The sequence below is a fragment of the Musca vetustissima genome, unplaced genomic scaffold, assembly GCF_032173495.1.
Source record: "Musca vetustissima isolate MV318-11 ecotype Yass unplaced genomic scaffold, APGP_CSIRO_Mvet_v1 utg190380, whole genome shotgun sequence".
NCBI lineage: Eukaryota > Metazoa > Arthropoda > Insecta > Diptera > Muscidae > Musca > Musca vetustissima.
The window spans coordinates 1-19,654 of NW_026883521.1; the positions used below are offsets into that span (position 1 = coordinate 1).

The 19,654-nt window shown below is 33.5% G+C and overlaps 1 protein-coding gene across 1 annotated transcript; it reads right to left on the reverse strand.

The window, feature by feature from the left end:
* Nucleotides 1-9,141: 9,141 nt before the first annotated feature.
* LOC133330421 (large ribosomal subunit protein uL1-like) lies at nucleotides 9,142-9,468 on the reverse strand. Its single transcript, XM_061538853.1, has one exon. It carries the CDS (start codon nucleotides 9,466-9,468, stop codon nucleotides 9,142-9,144), a length of 327 nt encoding a protein of 108 aa, XP_061394837.1.
* Nucleotides 9,469-19,654: the final 10,186 nt, after the last annotated feature.

Here is a 19,654-nt window from a genome sequence, read left to right on the forward strand (position 1 = left end):
CGCGAAAGTAGTTGATACTATTAGAGACAATGTTGGCGTTCGTTGGTGCTGTGTTCACTGTAGAAAACTTTCTGCCGACTTTTATAATTTTGTAAAAGACTTGCAATCGGAGCTTGTATCCATTAAGAAAGATTTTACATCATTAACAAGTCGTTTTGAAAATTTTTCGAATTTGTTCAATAAGTACCAAGAACTTGATGAATTTGTATCGTCGCCGTCCGTTTCTGGGCAGAAACGAAAGCGGTCTTCGAAGAAAGCACCAACTAAAATGATGCCTATTCGTAAAGCTTCTATTTCTGCTGGGAATACTGTATCACGAACAGCGTCAGATAATATTGATAAAACTGTTGCTGTTAATGAACAGACTTATGCCAGTGTCGTGTCTCATGCAACCATGGAAGCTAGCAAGGATGTATTGGAAGTGACAATACCTCATAACGCTATGAGTATTGATAACAGTAGTCTTGAGAAGACCGCCAAATCTACTCATAGTACACAGGTGTTGCAATTCCCCACTACCTACCCAAAGACAAATAAATGGTAATTATTTTCTAAGATGCTACAAGCTTCGATCGGCATACTCTGAAAGTAGATCATCATTTAAAATATTAGTTCATGATGATATATTTCCAAGTTTGATATCGAAAGATTTTTGGCCTGCTAGAGCGTTTGTTAAAGAATTTCTAGAAAGATCAGATAATTTAGCTCATTTACCACAGAGATCTGAACCAGTATCAAAAAACTAAAAAATTTAAACTATTCGTTACGTGCTCATATATACCTCCTTCATCACATCTTGATATTTATAATCAGCATTTAGCAGCACTAAACTCAATTATTAATATTATGAATGATTCCGATAGAATTTTAGTTCTTGGTGATTTTAATTTGCCATCTGTAAAGTGGCTCTCATTGCCAGACTCAGAAAGTTTAACGCCGTTGACACCTGAAGCAAATGTAAACCAATATACATTTGATATTGTTAATCGATTTTGTGAAATTAATCTCCTTCAAATAAATAATATTTTAAATTGTAATGATAGAATCCTTGATCTAGTATTTGTAAATTTTACACAATTTTTTGAATTAATTCGAATTCCTGCTATATGTACTCCAGAAGATAATCATCATCCAACATTATATATAACCATGAGCCATAATTCTACAATTAACGAAAGTTCATGTGATTCATTTAAAAATATTCTTAACTATAAAAAAACCAATTTTCGAAAGCTTAATTCTCTTATTTCATCTGTAAACTGGACAGCTGCATGTCAATGTAAGAATCACACCGATTTTGAATTTATAATAGATAAATTTTATTATACTCTAAATAAATTTATTTCTGAATGTGTTCCAACTGTTAGAATTAAAAATTCTGACAGAAATCCCTGGATTTCACGTGAGTTATCAAGTATAAAAAATTTAAAAAGTAAACTTTTTCGAAAATATAAGAAGTCAGGCTCATCTATAGACTATGCTAATTATTCTGTTGCTAGGTCCAAATATACCATAGAGTCCCGTAGATTGTATAATAATTACCTCAACAAGATCAAAAATAATTTTAAAACAAATCCGAAGTCATTTTATGAGTTTGTTAACTTAAAAAGAAAAGTCTCCTCAAAACCCACAATTTTGAAATGCAACAATAAGGAGTTTGTAAAAAACTCTGAAATAACAGAATGTTTTGCAAATTTTTTCGCCTCTACTTATTCATCTGCAGTTTGTCCAGATATAAGCTCATATCCTTATGAGCTATCCAAAATAGATCAAATATATATGCCTTTCTTACAAAGTCAAGATGTTGCTAAAAATTTACATACTCTAAAACCAATTAAACTTCCAGGTCCAGATGGTATACCTAGCATAATTCTCAAATATTGTTCTGATACTTTAGCAACGCCTCTTACGTTGCTTTTTAATTATTCCTTAAATTTTGGTTATTTTCCCACTATATGGAAGAAATCTTTTATAGTACCGTTGCACAAGTCTGGTAGTCTATCAAACGTTTCAAACTACAAATTAAGTGATATCCCAAAATTGTTTGAAAAATTAATTACTGCTGTTATTTCTCACAAAATTAAATCCATTTTAAGTCCATATCAACATGGCTTTCGTAGTGGTCTTTCAACTATAACAAATCTTATAGAGTTTACTTCAATTGTAATAAAGGGATTTGTTCAGCGAAATCAAACTGATACCATTTATACAGATTTTAGTAAAGCTTTTGATAGGGTTAACCATGAACTCTTATTATATAAATTAGATAATATGGGTTTCAGTCTAAACTTAGTCAAATGGATATCATCTTACTTACAAAATAGATCACAGCTAGTTTTGTTTGAAGGATGTCTCTCAAAATCGATTAACGTACCTTCAGGTGTTCCACAAGGAAGTCACCTCGGGCCGGTTCTTTTTCTATTGTTTATAAATGATTTGCCTACTTCTGTAGTACATTCTAAATTGTTAATGTATGCAGATGATGTCAAGTTATTCATTACCCATAATTCTGAGAAACAAGCCAATTTACTCCAAAATGATTTAAATAACCTTTTTCAGTGGTGCAGATTAAATTGTATGGATTTAAATTTGAACAAATGTAAACATATGTGTTTTTCTAGAAATTCTTCATTAATGAGGCAATACAATATTAACGGTTCGGTTTTATCAACAGTTGAAACATTCGTGGATCTTGGTATTTTAATGGATCCAAAGTTAAACTTTAACAATCATGTCATTTCTATGGTAAATAAAGCATATGGTGTATTGAGTTTTATAAAACGGTGGGCCAAAGAATTCTCGGATCCTTATATAACAAAACAACTATACACGTCTCTTGTTAGACCTATATTAGAATATGGTTCTGTTGTATGGGATCCTCAATATGCAATATATTCCGATAAAATCGAATCAGTGCAGAAACAATTCTTACTTTTTGCACTGAGGGGTTTACATTGGAATAGTGATTTTGTGTTGCCTTCTTACACTAGCAGGTTAAAATTAATTCGGTTACCTACATTAAAAAGTAGACGTATTATGTTGAACACCATGATGGTACTAAAAATATTAAATGGTAATATACCCTCTGATTTCCTAATTTCATCTATTAGAATAAATGTTCCTTTTCGATCTAGTAGATATTATCAACTATTATATGTAGATTTTCATCGCACAAATTATTCTATGGGAGATCCACTCAGTAAAATTTGTATTGATTTTAATTCTGTGTACTCTAATGTAGATTTTAGCAAGAATGTTGAATTTATAAAATCTAATATAATTGTATTTTTAAATGAGTAGTGCAACTTAATAACAAACTGGCTGTTGGAGTAGATTCTGTAGCTGGTTTTCTATTCCCTTCTCACATTCCACCATGATGCGGATTATGGTGTGTACGCGATCCCTACGAAAGGGGAGGTCGCCCCCTCGGTCGGCAGGGGTGGGAAAGTGAGGCGTGGGAACGTTCGAAAAAAAAACTGAAATATATTTATCATTTGTAAAATTCAATGTATGTGATGGTATACTATTTTTAAATATTGATTTCCTAACAATAGTGAAATTAGGACAATTGTCTAGTAAATGTTCAATCGTAACGCAGTCGAAATTACAAAATGTACAATTCAATGAAATTTATTTGTCAATATAATGTTTGTGAGTGATTTTGGTATGACCCAGTCTAAGGTGAATCACTCTTATAATATCACGTTTTTCCAAACATTGAATAACATTCTTGTTCAAATAATCATGAATAGTGTTCCTGTTGTCATTTATTTTCTTGTACCATGTCGATGTGATTTCAAAGCCGTTTTTGAGTTCATGTAATTTTTAAAAAGAACTTTGATGTCTCTAAAATTAAATTAGTTTTCCATGTGTGAAGGTGCTGACAAAACTTCTCTGTAAATTAAAAATTCAATGTACACAAATTTTATATTCATTTTTTACTATATGTTTAACATCGATAAAATATATTATTTCTTTGGATTTTACTTTTCATTCGACATTGAAATATATGCCAAACTTTCAAAAACCAATTTTAAAATTGACTTAAAATTCTAAAGTAAATTCTAACAAAAGTAATAATCAAATCTACCCCTTAAACCGTTCAAAATCCATATAGCAAATGTTACAACATGAGCAAATAGAAATGAAAAGAATAAATAAATAAAACTAAATTTAAAAGGAAACCGAACTAAATGAAATTTTGAAAACAAGATTGTGGTAGAAACTTAACCACGTACATATGTATAAATAATCTGTAAGTATCTCTCACACTCCCGACAAATACATGTATCAAATACGTGTGTGTGGGTGAGCTGGTTTTTATATGTAATTTCAAGGCGAGATAAAAAAATTAAATATAAGTTTTATATACTGGTATACACACTATATACATTAATATGCGATTATGATACCAACTGACATCGTAAGTACAAATAAAATTTTTCAAAGACTAGAATTTCTGAACAAGACCTTTGTTGTAATATAGTGCCAATGGTTATAAGTAAGTAAAATTGTTAATTGCTAGTACCTGGCTATATTTTGATATCCTCATAAAAAAGGCAAAAGTCTTCTGACAGCCAGAATATACAAAAACTTTGATCAGGCAAATGTTTTGACATAGTCCCCATATCCATTGATCAAAACCGCTTAAAAAATATTGTTTATTTTTTGAAAATACGTTTCATAAATTTAGGGATCCAGATTTGTGTTCCGCGAATCAATGGCTTTAAAGTTTTTGGCTAATGACATCTATTTGTTGAAATTTCAGCCATAGAAAACTAGTAGGTATACAATAAAATATTGTTTTCAACTGAAATGATTTTAATTTTAGATTTACACAAAAAAGTTTCATATCTATTTTCCAGATATGAAAAGCGATGTAAGTTTTAGTACTTTATTGAAAAAATGAAATGTGTTTTTGCAGTAAATTGCTTTAAAAGCTCCTCTACATTACGTTGGCTAATAATATAATGTTTACTGATGTACATATGTCTGTTGTATTGTACAATTACCAGGGAGTTTTAATACGTAGTTGTTGTTAAAATATCAATTCCGTAAAATTAGCCATTTTATCTATCGGCTCCACTTACTGCTATCTAATTACAGTATCCCCTTCTGATTTCGAGGAATAAATTAGCATTGATTTTTATACTAATTTGAATTTTGTTTGAATTAATCATTAACCAAATATCAGCCTTAATTGAAACAAACAATTACAACAACATCTAGAACACAGAAGCCATTAACATTATGTAAAATATTTGCAATCAATATGAAAATTGAGATAGAATTAATAAACACGCACACACTCACAGAGACACATCTAACTGAACAACGGAGGAATTAATTTAATTACGAAATTGTCATATTTACCAACATTAGTGGTTAACAAAACAGGCAAGTTTTGTATAAAAATTACACATACAAAAACAAAAAAAAAAAAAAAACAAATACAAGCTCTATTTATGTAATTGTAATAATTAAAAGTAACAATAACAAATGTATTTAGTAAAAATTGAAAAAAAAATCAGTTAAAATAAAATACAAACAAGCCAAATGTATTATTGTTTATAATTAATTAGGTGACTATGTCAGAACTAGGGTTTTTTATTTGTAAACCATAGTTCGTAAAATTTAATAGAGTTTCCTAACCTATAGACCTATATATATATATATATATAGGTCTCCGTTATGGAGTAGGTCCATCCCGTTTAGAGGTATGGGCGATTTTTATTATTTTGAAGGTTTGTGAAATTGCAATGTTTAGTTTGTCGAAGCTTCTTGACAAATTTCGTTACTTACTTGGTAGTAATATTACATTTAAATATTTTATTGGATAAATTAACCGTACATAACTAGCTTCGATACATAGGTATCGAATATCAAAATAAATAACTGTCGCAAAGTTTGAAATCTCTAGCTAATAAACATATTTAGATGCACGGTTTGTATTTTTACAGATGTTTTTGTAATAATTCCATTCCATTTCGTATATAAAACTTGTCAAATTTTAAAGAAATAAATGAAAAAAGTATAAAAAGAACCTTCGGGGTAAATTCGGCATTTTGAAGTGGAGCACATTCGGCCATATATAGGTAGTGCTATATTATTTCTATAAAAGGTTTTTGAGTTTGTCTTTAAAAATCATCCTTTAATATATTTCGAAATTACATATATAAGACCAAACGAGCTTTCATTGACGAAAATGGCAAAGGAAAAAGCTATTTCTTATGACGTGTGTGGCCTTGAAATGTGAGCGTTCGCCGCTAGAAAATATAACCTTAAAAGTCAAACTTTTGAATAAGTACTGAGATATAGAGATCTAAACAAAAAGTGCCGAAGGTGCCCAGTCTCTCCTACATATTAGTGATCTGGAATCTCTGCGTAATTTATTTTACCTTTTGTAAAGAATCATAAAAATTGTAAAATCGAATATGATTTATTACATTCCTCCTATCGCATACCTTTTTTCTCTCCTGAAAATTTCATAAATTTCTATATGTAATTCTATCTTCAATATTTTATATTTTAATATTATGCCCGTTATCCATGTTACACATATCAATCACACAGTAACAACAGAAAGTTTATGTGAAAAGCAAGTACAACTTCAACGCTTCTAAAAACCCAGATAAATATAGTCATATCCATAAAATCAATCTTAATTCACAGCGTATAAAGATGCCAAGAACAATTTTGAAAATCAAATCACAAGCAGTGTCGATGTACCATATGTTCGGTTTCAGAGGATACCGTCCGTACAAGCCTAATCAAATTAGATTTTATTTGATGTAATAACAAAATTTATTGGAAACAAATTGAGGAAGTTGGAAAATTTATTACCAAAAGTGGCCATAAAGCGAATAAACCCAACGCCTAACGCCCGACAGCAATCCAACCGTGCCAATGTTCCCACGAACCTGTTCAATACCTAGTACAGCTCACGCACACGTACACACATTCACATATGACACACACACACACACCCAAACACATGTGCAAATGGTTCCACAGAGTGTCTGCCCAAAAGGCGTACAAAAGTTATGTGATAAAAACATCATCGACAACCAGCGGAAGGAGACGCTTGCTGGGGTTGGGAGCCAGCACATAATAAACGACTGCCACCGTAAGACAGGTGGACATATTTATTGTCTGGGAATGTATCAATGTTATTCTTTGCCATATAGAGATGACTGGAGAATGTGCCAAGGAGAGAAGCACGTTATATAGGCAACGGTAAGAAAGAAGAAATCACCATTAGGACGATGAGGCAAAATACTATCATTTTTTAAATAGTCCCTAGTGTGCACGCACACACACACCTGAATCAACACGCATTGCTTCACATTCACATACCAGAGAAGTCAGATAGCACATGCTGGGGACTACAAAAAACACCAAGTCTGATGGTGGACCAAACACACACATACCCAAATGCAAACACTGGACAGTGGGTGAAACTGGGAAGAACAAACAGAAAGGTAAAAAATCGAAAGAACAATGCAAACACAACAAAGACAAGCTAATGGAAAAACTTACAAATCAATTTTCACCGGAAGTTGGCCACCATTACACAAGCAAACAAATAAAAAGCTAATGGAAAACAATGATGTGTTCATCATACGCCCCATCTAGTATTGGGAATGAAAAGTCGTCGCATGTTTCAGGTGCCATAAGTAAAAAAAATGAAACGAAAACGGAATGGTGGTAAATTGCGGACGAATGACCAATTGATTTTAAATCTTAAATTGTGCGAAAGAAATGGATTTAATTAATATTTTTCCACTGTTGTACATTGGGTACAAGTACAAGCTATTAAAATTTAATTTTGCGTTATACGTTTTATTAAGATTATTAGTAGATTATAGTAGTGATGATGGTATGTGAGGTAGAGTTTTTTTTTATAGTGAATATATAACTTCCAACTAGGGTTTGGGAATTCCCGACATTTTCCATTCCGGGAAATCGGAAATTCCCTTTGTAAGTAAACTTATTAAAGTGTAGGATTGATATTATATAAATTAAATAATAAGAAATATAAAAAATGACGTTCTAGTCATTGTACAATAACACTTAAAAAGAAATAATTAAGAATTCATTTTCAAATAAAAGTATTTTTGTATGCTTTTTGATAAAACATTGTATTAAGGGGACCCCCCCCCCCCCCATTCACGGGTTCAAAAAAATTTTTGAATCTACACAAATTCAAGAATGTCCCTATAAAATTTCGAGTGAAAATCTCAAGAACTCTTCAAGATGTAGCCGATTTATTGTGTCAGCATCAAGTGACGGCTAATGGGCTTCTCAAACTTTAAACGCGTTTTTCTTTTTTGTGAATGGCGGGCACGATTACTCAAAAACTAATAACCCAATTGATTCCAAATTTTTATACGTTTCTCTGTGATTGTATAGCTATTGTATGAACTAGGATAAAGCTAATCGGTGAAGATCTTCCTTACTTTTTAACTTGGTTTTTGGTCAAAAATCGGCGATTTTCCAAAAATATTTTTTCAAAGGTCCACCATTTTGTTAATTTTAGAGCGAAGTCAGTAATCCTAGTTCATAAGAGAGCCAGACATGTACTCTTTCTAACACCGTTGGAATTTTCGGATTCCGATGTTCCAGTGAGGAGTTATCATGCCCGCCATCAAAAATACGGACTTCTCTTTAATTACAAAAAACAACAACAAAATAATTACAAATGTTAATGTTAATGTCAAAATGTCTAGCAATTGAAAATATTCTCCCACATTTTACGGACTTTTACTCACTTTATATAAATCTTATTTCTTTTAAAAATAACTACTTTGACAAGGTTTTGATCTTATAGGGGTTGACTTTGCAACCATTTTAATTTAATTTCAAAACCAATTTTTGTTATTTGAATTTTTGTGATCATTTTGAAAGTGATTTTAAGTGATTATTTATACTCTTTCGAGTCGAGCTTGATGATCAAAACCTGTATACATTTGGAGTATCTTCATCACTACTAGATTCCACTTCATTGAAAGCCTTTTTTGTTTTATTGCCATTTTATCATCTTTATTTTACAATTAAAAAATCTTTTGACTTGGTCTTCAATTAAAATGTAAAATAAAATAATCTCCCGTGGCGCAGCGTTTTAAAAATTCTCAAACGAATTTAGTACAAACGTTGTGGGGGACCCATGGATGACTTGATGTTCAAAGAACGAACGTTTGGCCAGTTCTTCTTCAACAAAGAAACCAAGAAATTGATGGACAAATGGGTGTTTTGGACCATCTCATCGGGTTCCATGTTGCCATGACCAACGGCAACAGACAAGCACAAGACTTTCTTCATTTGGAACTTAATGGTCGATTTGACTTCTTCGATCTTGGTCGTCATGTATTGTTGATGAGACAAGAGACCAGGGAACTTGTCAGCCTTGTTCGAACCGGGACCCAACAAACATTTTCTGTATACACCTTTGCGTCTTTTTTGGCACATCCGTATTCCCCAAACTATCTGGCCTCTTAAAAAACTTTAGTTTAGATGTCGGTCACTTAACTCTTTTTGTAATATCTGTGGAATTGAATGGTCGATGAAAGTTTGTTGACCTTACAATGTTTTCAAGACAGCATCAACAATAAGTTATATGTATGGCATGATTCCAGCAAAATAACCCTTCAATAGGACATTCAGAATAAATTTTCCATGACATTCGCCTTATCTGGAACAGTTGCTACAACGTGGGTTTCAAAACACAATTCCAGCAGTTTTTCTTCTCCGAATTTCCAATCTGTCTATTATATAAATTGGTTTTAAAATGAGCATCTTCCACTTATACACACATTAAAATCTCCCCTTGTAGTTGTTGTATTATCGATAACAAATAATACGACGGATGGATCAACGGATACATTCTGTTTATGCCATAAGCATTGAAATTATTATTTCCGTATTAGTATTTATTTAGAGATACAATTTCTCGTTTTCCCGGCAAATACTATCGGGAAATCCCGGGAATATCGATGTCAAAAAAATTGGGAAATCCCGGGAATACCCAGGACTAGAGATGGGCAGTGGGTAAATATCCAAAGGGTAAATACCCGGTAAATTAAGTAAATACCCATTTGTGGGTATTTATTTGGGTATTTACTATATTGTATCGGTAAAACAACATCTTACACCCTATTTCAAATCGATTTAGAATGAATAGTTTTACGATACTTCGGGTATTTACCCAAGTTTTTACCCAAAAATTGGGTATAAACTCATTAACTGCCGAACCACTTGACATAAGCGGCCAAAATTTTGCACACATGTTTCTAATGTCAAAGCAAATATAGAAATCCAACATGATATAGCCCCCATATATCCGTATCTCCCGCTTTAAGGTATTTTTTGTCTATTAGACACATTTTACAACTAAATTGTCAGTAATTTGGCACAGAGTGTTCTTTTTGGGTACCAAATGTCCATGCAAAATGTTATGTATGTAGGTTCACGTTTACTGGTAGCCCCCATACAAAGGTACCCCTAATTCGAGTATTTACCCAAAATTGGGTATAAACTCATTAACTACTTGACATAGGCGGCCAAAATTTTGCATACATGTTTTTAATGTCAAAGCAAATATAGAAATCCAACATTGATATAGCCCCCATATAACCGTATCTCCCGATTTAAGGTAATTTTTATCTATTAGCCAATTTGATTGGCTGGAATTTGGCTCAGAGAGTTCTCTATGAGTACCACTTGTCTACGCTAGTCCAAGTTTTCTGTCCTATATAACGGTCCTGATTTTGGATATTTATATATATTTATAAACTTCTCAAACTTTAAACGCGTTATTCTCTTTTGCGAATGGCGGGCACGAGAACTCAATAACTAATAACCCAATTGATTCCAAATTTGTATACGTTTCTCTGTGATTGTATAGCTATCGTATGAACTAGGATAAAGCTAATCGGTGAAGATCTTCCTTACTTTGTAACTTGGTTTTTGGTAAAAAATCGGCGATTTTCCAAAAATATTTTTTCAAAGGTCCACCATTTTGTTAATTTTAGAGCGAAGTCAGTTATCCTAGTTCATAAGAGAGCCAGACATGTACTCTTTCTAACACTGTTGGAATTTTCGGATTCCGATGTTCCAGTGAAGAGGTAATAATGCCCGAAAAATGCCTTGAAAAATTAAAATCGAGAATGGGTGGGGTTCCCTTAAGAACTATTTGTACACATTAACAAACATATGAAGAATTTTTAATTTGTGTATATCAAGAGGTTGCTTGATATACTGTTTCTGATGTTAATGTCAAAATGTCTAGCAATTGAAAATATTCTCCCACATTTTACGGACTTTTACTCATTTTATATAAAACTTATTTCTTGTAAAAACTACTGTGACAAGGTTTTGATCTTATAGGGGTTGACTTTGCAACCATTTTAATTTAATTTCAAAACATGTATACATTTGGAGTATCTTCATCACTACTAGATTCCACTTCATTGAAAACCTTTTTTGTTTTATTGTCATTTTATCATCTTTATTTTACAATTAAAAAATATTTTGACTTGATCTTCAATTAAAATGTAAAATAAAATAATCTTGGGTAAATACTCAATATAGGGGTATCATTGTATGGGGGCTACCAGTAAACGTGGACCTACATACATAACATTTTGCATGGACATTTGGTACCCAAAAAGAACACTCTGTGCCAAATTACAGCCAATTTGGTTGTAAAATGTGTCTAATAGATAACAAATACCTTAAATCGGGAGATACGGTTATATGGGGGCTATATCAAAACTTGGACCCAGGGACCCCATGTAGGATTTCTGTATTTGCTTTGACATTAGAAACATGTTTGCAAAATTTTGGCCGCCTATGTCAAGTGGTTCGGTAGTTAATGAATTTATACCCAATTTTTGGGTAAAAACTCGGGTATTTACCCAAGTATTTACCCACGTCTTTAAAGTATCCATTCTAAACCGATTTTATAACAGAAACCCGGAAATAGGGTGTATGATGTCGTATTACCGATTCAATATAGTAAATACCCAAATAAATACCCGCAAATGGGTATTTACCCGGTATTTACCCACCCCTTGGGTATACTGGATATAAAATGTCAAATCCATTGCCTATATGTAAAATAAATCCTCATACAATTTATATTGTACTTGCCGTTTTACAGGCCCATACACATGTTTCTGCTATCAATGCTTAAAAATTAAGATCTCGTAATTAATTAATCTTGGTCTGAAAGAATTAAGTAATGTCTAATAATCCAGTTCTATACTAACAATTTTCAGCATGGAGTCATTAAATAGGAGAAATGGAAAATATGGCAAATTCGAACAAAACCTACGATAAGAATATAAATTCGTCAAATAACTTCAACCATTGTGGTAGAGACCACATAGTATATACTATAAAAACGTGGTAGAGACCACATACCGGAAACTTCATAAAGTATATGTATAGGTTTGAAATAGTCAGCATACCATATTCGCCTAGCTCGGATTATAGGATAAAAATTTCTCTCTTTCTACGCTCTCTGATAGAAGTCGCATTGTAAAAGTTTGGATGCAGAGGAGACTTTCCAGTGCTTCAGAGAACCAAGTTGATGTTGATCTCGACTTTAGTTGCGAAACTTCGCTCACCGCCACTATCCTTGATTAACGTTCAATACGAACGAATAGAAGAAAAAACCAGTAAGGAAAGTAGTAAAGTCGGACGGGGCCGACTATATGATACCCTTCACCACTATGGGTATATTAAACAGGACTATAACATAAAATTGGATGAAAACCAGTAAGATCTATCCATAAAGTAGTCAATCGACTTCAAACAAATATAAATAGGTCATCCGTTGGGCTATGTCTGCACTTCCGGAAACTTCATAACGGGGTATTCTACTATATGCAAAATACCCTTCACCACTATGGGTATATTAAACAGGACTATTAACATGAAATATATATGGGAGCTATATAGACCGATTTTCTCGAAACTTGGCAGACATCACTCTAGGCTCAATTCAGTACGTTATGCCAAATTTCGTGCAAATCGAAGGATATATAGGGACTTTGGTGCACCATTTATATGAAACCGGACGAAACTATATATGATTTTCACGAAACTTAGCAAATTGCCAAATTTCGTGCAAATCGAAAGATATATAAGTACTTTGTGGCACCATTTACATGAAATCAGACGAAACTATATATGGGAGCTATATCTAAATCTGAACCGATTTTCTCAAAACTTGGCAGACATCACTCTAGGCTTAATTCAGTACGAAATGCCAAATTTCGTGCAAATCGAAAGATATATAGGGACTTTGGGGCACCATTTACATGAAATCGGACGAAACTATATATGGGAGCTATATCTAAATCTGAACCGATTTTCTCAAAACTTGGCAGACATCACTCTAGGCTTAATTCAGTACGATATGCCAAATTTCGTGCAAATCGAAAGATATATAGGGACTTTGGGACACCATTTACCAGAAATCGGACGAAACTATATATGAGAGCTATATCTAAATCTGAACCGATTTTCTCAAAACTTGGCAGACATCACTCTAGGCTCAATTCAGTACGTTATGCCAAATTTCGTGCAAATCGAGAGATATATAGGAACTTTGGGGCACCATTTACATGAAATCGTACAACATCAGACAGACAGAGAGACATCACTCTAGGCTATGCCAAATTTCGTGCAAATCGAAAGATATATAGGGACTTTGGAGCACCATTTACATGAAATCGGACGAAACTATATATGGGAGCTATATCTAAATCAGGACCGATTTTCACGAAACTTGGCAGACATCACTCTAGGCTTAATTCAGTACCATATGCCAAATTTCGTGCAAATCGAAAGATATATAGGGACTTTGGGACACCATTTACATGAAATCGGAGGAAACTATATATGGCAGGCAGCAACGTACACAGGATTTCATTTCGGGGAAGGCCCGGTAGTACAAAATGAAAAAATTCGCGGTTGCAAACATAAATTTACTGTGAAAAAAATTCATTTCAGGGGGTGGGAGCCCTGGGGGGCCCGGGCCCCCAGGGCTCCCCCCCCCCCCTGCGTACGTCCCTGATGGCAGGTATATATAAATCTGAACCGATTTTCTCAAAACTCGGCAGACATCACTCTAGGAACAATTCAATACGTTATGCCAAATTTCGTGCAAATCGAAAGATATATAGGGACTTTGGGGCACCATTTACATGAAATCGGACGAAACTATATATGGGAGGTATATCTAAATCTGAACCGATTTTCTTAAAACTTGGCAGACATCACTCTAGACTCAATTCAGTACGTTATGCCAAATTTCGTGCAAATCGAAAGATATATAGGGACTTTGGTGCACCATTTACATGAAATCGGACGCGCAAAACGAAAGATATATAGGGACCGTTTACATTAAACCGGTTAAATATACATATGGGAGCTATATCTAAATCTGAACCGCTTTTTCCCAATTTCAATAGGGTTCGTCCTTGGGCCGAATAAGTGACCTATGACAAATTTCATCCAATTCGGATCATAAATGCGACCTGTACTTTGTTTACAATTTAACATGGACAGACAGACGGACAGACGGACGGACGGACATGCATAAATCGACTTAGAAAGTGATTCTATGCATATTCTCAAAAGGAACCAGGTGTCTATCTCGTTTCCTTTTGCCTGTTACAAACATATGCACAAAGACATAATACCCTGTACCACAGTGTGGTGAAGGGTATAAAAACAAATGGTTTGACAATAATTGTTTGAAATCAAAAGTAACAAGTGAAAAAGCGTTAATTTCGGCCGGGCCGAACTTTGGATACCCTCCACCATAGATATAGTAACAGGTACTTGAAATAAAAATATAAGGAACATACCAAAAAGTGTACCTATACCGACATTTCTACAAACCGATTATAGTTCTAAACATTCGCTATAGACCCCATGTTTCTTTGGACAAAATTTGTTTCAAAAATTTTTGATTTCATCCAAACTTTTCCTATCTTATTATTTCTTCGAAAATTAGTTCCAGTTCGAACATGGGGATTATCGGTCCACTCCTTCTGGTAGCTCCCACATAGGGACCAAGCCTAAATGCGGGTTATAGTTCATATATATAATACTATCGAACCTTATGTTCTAGTTTTTTTACGCATCTTCCGCAGGACAAATCACTACTCCAAAAAGGGGGCGAATATTAATAATTTTTAGTAGGGAGATTTGTTATCATATACGACTACAAAAACGCGCTTAAGAACCCCAAAATACCCCAAAAAATTGGGGGTACCCTTATATGGGGGCTATCCGAAAAAAATGGATTTATATTTTTTGTGGAGAGATTTAGTACCTATTAAGAATTCAAAATACTAAATTACAGCCAATTCGGTGGAGATATACGAACAGAACCCCCAAAATACTGAAAATTAGGAGGTACCGTCATATGGAGGCTACCAAAAAAAATGGACCTGTATTTATAATTTTTTGTGGAGACATTTAGTACCCAATAAGAACTCAATGTACCGTATTCGGTTGAAAAACGCGCTCAAGAACCCCAAAATACCGAAAATTGGGAGGTACTGTTATATGGGAGCAATGCCTAAACGTGGACCGATATATCCCATCTACGAACTTGACCTGCCTGCAGACAAAATACAAACCTATGCAAAATTTAAGCACCCTATCTCAATTCCTTCAGAAGATAGCGTGATTACAACAGACGGACGGACGGACATGGCTAGATCGTCTTAGAATTTTACACTGATCAAGAATATATATACTTTATAGGGTCGTAAATGAATATTTCGATGAGTTACAAACGGAATGACAAAATTAATATACCCTCCTTACTATGATGGAGGGTATAAAAACACTGAACAAACTAAAGAAGTTCAGATCGTCGGATGATTAATAGCAGAATAACGGAATGGGTAAAGAGAAACAAAATCCTCAATGAATGGTTACTTGATGGGGAATAACGCATGCAATGTTGTGTCAATAATTAACATAATGAGAACAGAAAAGAAAAAAGTATACACATTCTTTGTAGATTTCAAGACAGGTAATGTCATGTTCTGACGGGCATTCGAACAACGTAGTTCGCTCTCAGAATTACGTACATGAATTAACCCTATCATACAACACTATTCTTAATTCATGTCATCAGATTTTTTTATTTGAAACATTTTGTTTCTTGTTTTACACCAATATTGTAACATATTTGCGTGAATCACATATAGATCTAAATAGAAAAAATAATTCCCTTTCTCCTGACTATAGTATTACCTTTAATAATATTGTTGTTTTAAATATATTTTCATATTTTCTCAATTCAAATGTCACATATACAAAATTGGAGAATTTTTGTTTGGGTTTCCTCACATTTGTTTCTCGTTTTGTACGCTAATTAGAACCAAAGAAAAAAAATTCATATTGCACTATGTAGATTACAAAATTTACATTCTTCTGCAAACATTTGTATTTTTACTTTTCATTCATTTTCTATTTTACTGAAAAAGTTTGAAAATTTTATATACATATATTTTCATGCTGTCAAAATTAATTTATTTTCGATAAATTCTCTCAATTGTTAGGGATGGGACAAAGTTCTTGGTTATTCAGAGAGTGATTCGAATTGAACAATGTACAAAAGTCGGTGTTCGCTCAGAAAATTTTGTATTGGGAACTAAGTAATTAGTTCATAATTAAGGGCCGAACAACGAATGAGTGAGGGAACAACGCTCGTCTGTACTTGGCATAAAACGTTTGGTAAAAAGTTTGAGAGTGTAAGATGTTTGGCCGAACTAAACGACGTTTTTACTTGTTACACAGTGTGGCGAGGGTATACAAATTATGTTTTTATACCCTTCAGCACACTTAGTACAGGTTATTATGTATTTGTACATACATATCGACGCCTCCGAACCATAGTATGCTAAGTCTGAAAAGTGAGTTTTTCAGTAGAAGCTTTCAAAGTATGGAAGTTTCTTTAATCGTACGTGCCATGCTAAGTACCAAAATTTCAGTGAATTTATATTAAGGACCGCAATATCTAAAAACGTAAAGAACTTTAAAACATGCTAAGTCGACCTAGCATACTATGGTTCGGAGGCGTCGATATGTAACAAGCAAATGGAAAGGATATAGTGGTTATAGAGGCTGGGGGCCCCTGCCCCCCGAAATGAATTTTTTCACAGTAAATTTATGTTTGCTATGTGTATGATAAATTTGTACAAAATTTGTAAATTTGTACATTTTGTTATAGAAGTCTGTTTTGCTTAGCAGGTTAAAAATAAACGTAATCCTAAAAATAAACATATTTTAGCGGTTTGCGTATTTAACTAAAACGTAGTATAAAACGTTTTATTGCATTACCACCTGCCACACTGCTCTGGGTTCAATCTTCAAATTGCCCAATTCTGGTACATTTCTTCTACACCTGAACTTTATTTTCACTTTTCTTTGTTTAAATCTCTGTTGTATCGACGTCACTTACATACCCCCATCACAAAATAATAAGAAATGTAACATTTCATGTCTAAAAATACACATAGTACCTAAGGGACTATATACTTGTTGAGACAGAGTCAATGTAAAACAACAGACTTCCATTTTTTTCTTCTTAGAATATTCAATTAACCCAACAGAAAAAAATATTCAATACATCAATTTTCAAGTAATGTTTCCACCTCGTAGAACACATACGAACATATCTAATGATTCCTCTCATATCGATGCCTTTTACTTTTCTCAAGAAAACAAAGAAAGAAGAAAAACATTGTTCATATTTTACCTTAAATGTGTGAAATTGTACAAATGGGAGTTTGAAAATAACTTTTTGAACTAAAAAAAGCCAGGTTCGAGAATCTCAAGAGTGTCTTTTTGTGACAGTGTCTGTATTGTTTGACTTAAATAACAGACACTCTCCTGCGCCAAAGGACAACTTAAAGGAAAGACATGTGTGCGTGCGACTGTGTGTAGATGTGCCGCAATCTGGATTCACTGATATTACTGCCCGCATTTGTTGGAATTCTATACGGCGAAAAATTGAATTTCTCTTTAAACTTATGGGATCGCATTAATTTTACAGCTCCTCTGGGTTCACTTTAGAATTACAAGGGCATTATGAGACTACCTTTCGTCAAACTGCTCCACAACAGAAGTGGCTGTGCTTGCGTATGCTATTGAAATAATGTTTAAAACGCACTGAAGTGTTAAATTAAATCCTATCAGTAGTTTTGCCCATTTTTTGAAAAACTATAACTTATAGCCTTATTAAATATATGGGCGTGTGTGTGGAATTATTGTATACTCATAAATAAATTTAGTCGCATCCTTGCGTGTGATGAAATTTACTATGTATAATACTAGAATTAGTATGTAGACAAATGAATTGTAGGAAATAATTTAACAAGGTAGCATCATTACACAGTGTCAAATTATACAACCGAAGATCTCATGATTCGAAAACCAGTAAGGAAAGTTCAAATGTCGGACGGACCGACTTCACTTCACACACATTCTCCACTTTGGGTTCATACAAGAGATGGTCCTAAGATTGTTATTGTAAGGTATATTAAGATATATACCGACATGAACCAATGGTTCTTCTCTGACAATTTGGTATCATCTTTGAATGACCATTGACAAGAAATCAAACGAAGTTAATGATGTGATTTAACTAATAGTGCGTTTACATTTAACCGGATTTCGTTAACCCAGTGGGTTTCAATTGTCAATGCCATCGCCCTGTCCAAAATAGCATCCGGTACGCTGTGCAAAATTTAGACTTAATCGAGCAAACGTTGGGGATTAGATGCATAATTTTGTAAATATAACACGTTCTTAATGAAATTTAATACACCACATTAAACTCTCGTGAAAAATGTCATTGGTATCGAAAAATTTCAAAATTTCGGAAGTTCAGGAACATAATACTATACTTCAATAAAGTAGTGTCAACAATGACGAATTACTGTGACATATCTGATAAAGATCTTTTTTCAATTAATTCGAATTTTTGGCAATTGTTTAAAATTGATTTTATGATCCGTTATAAACGGAATATTTATATAATTTCAAAGCTGCAATGCCTTAAAAAACGGGATTTGTATGAACACTAATCTGGTTCAACTCAAATGGGGTTTTCTGACTGTGATGAGGAACGAAATCTCTATTTTCAAAACATTGTTCAAAACATTGAAACCGCAATTGAGGACGACTAAAGAAAAAAACTGTATTTAAATGCATGGACTCCTCACTCTGCCTATGGAAAATGCAGCATACCTAATCCCAGAATACAGAACGAGTTAATAGAATAAAATGGAGAATACATTCTGAAGTCTATTGTTGTAGAAGTGAAAACTGTTGTATTCTTTTCGGTTTTTGCGAACAAAACCACGGACAAAGGAGCAGTTATCACTATATATATAATATTTTTGGACATGGTATCTAAAAAAGTCAAAGAATGTTTCCTTTGCTACTTGGAAGTAGAGGATTAACAGGAAAATAATTCTCGACTGTCATAATAAACACAATAATCAGGTTGGGTTTGCTGCAGTTTGTAGAGAGTGGGCAATTCTTCGCCTTTCGTCCAGCAGATGGGTAAGTTGAGCGAAGTAGGCTTCTGTGTTTGCAGCATTTCGAAGTCGAGTTT

Coding starts and splice junctions, on each gene's coding strand:
- LOC133330421 (XM_061538853.1), bottom strand. CDS start 9,468: ATGTGCCAAAAAAGACGCAAAGGTGTATACAGAAAATGTTTGTTGGGT.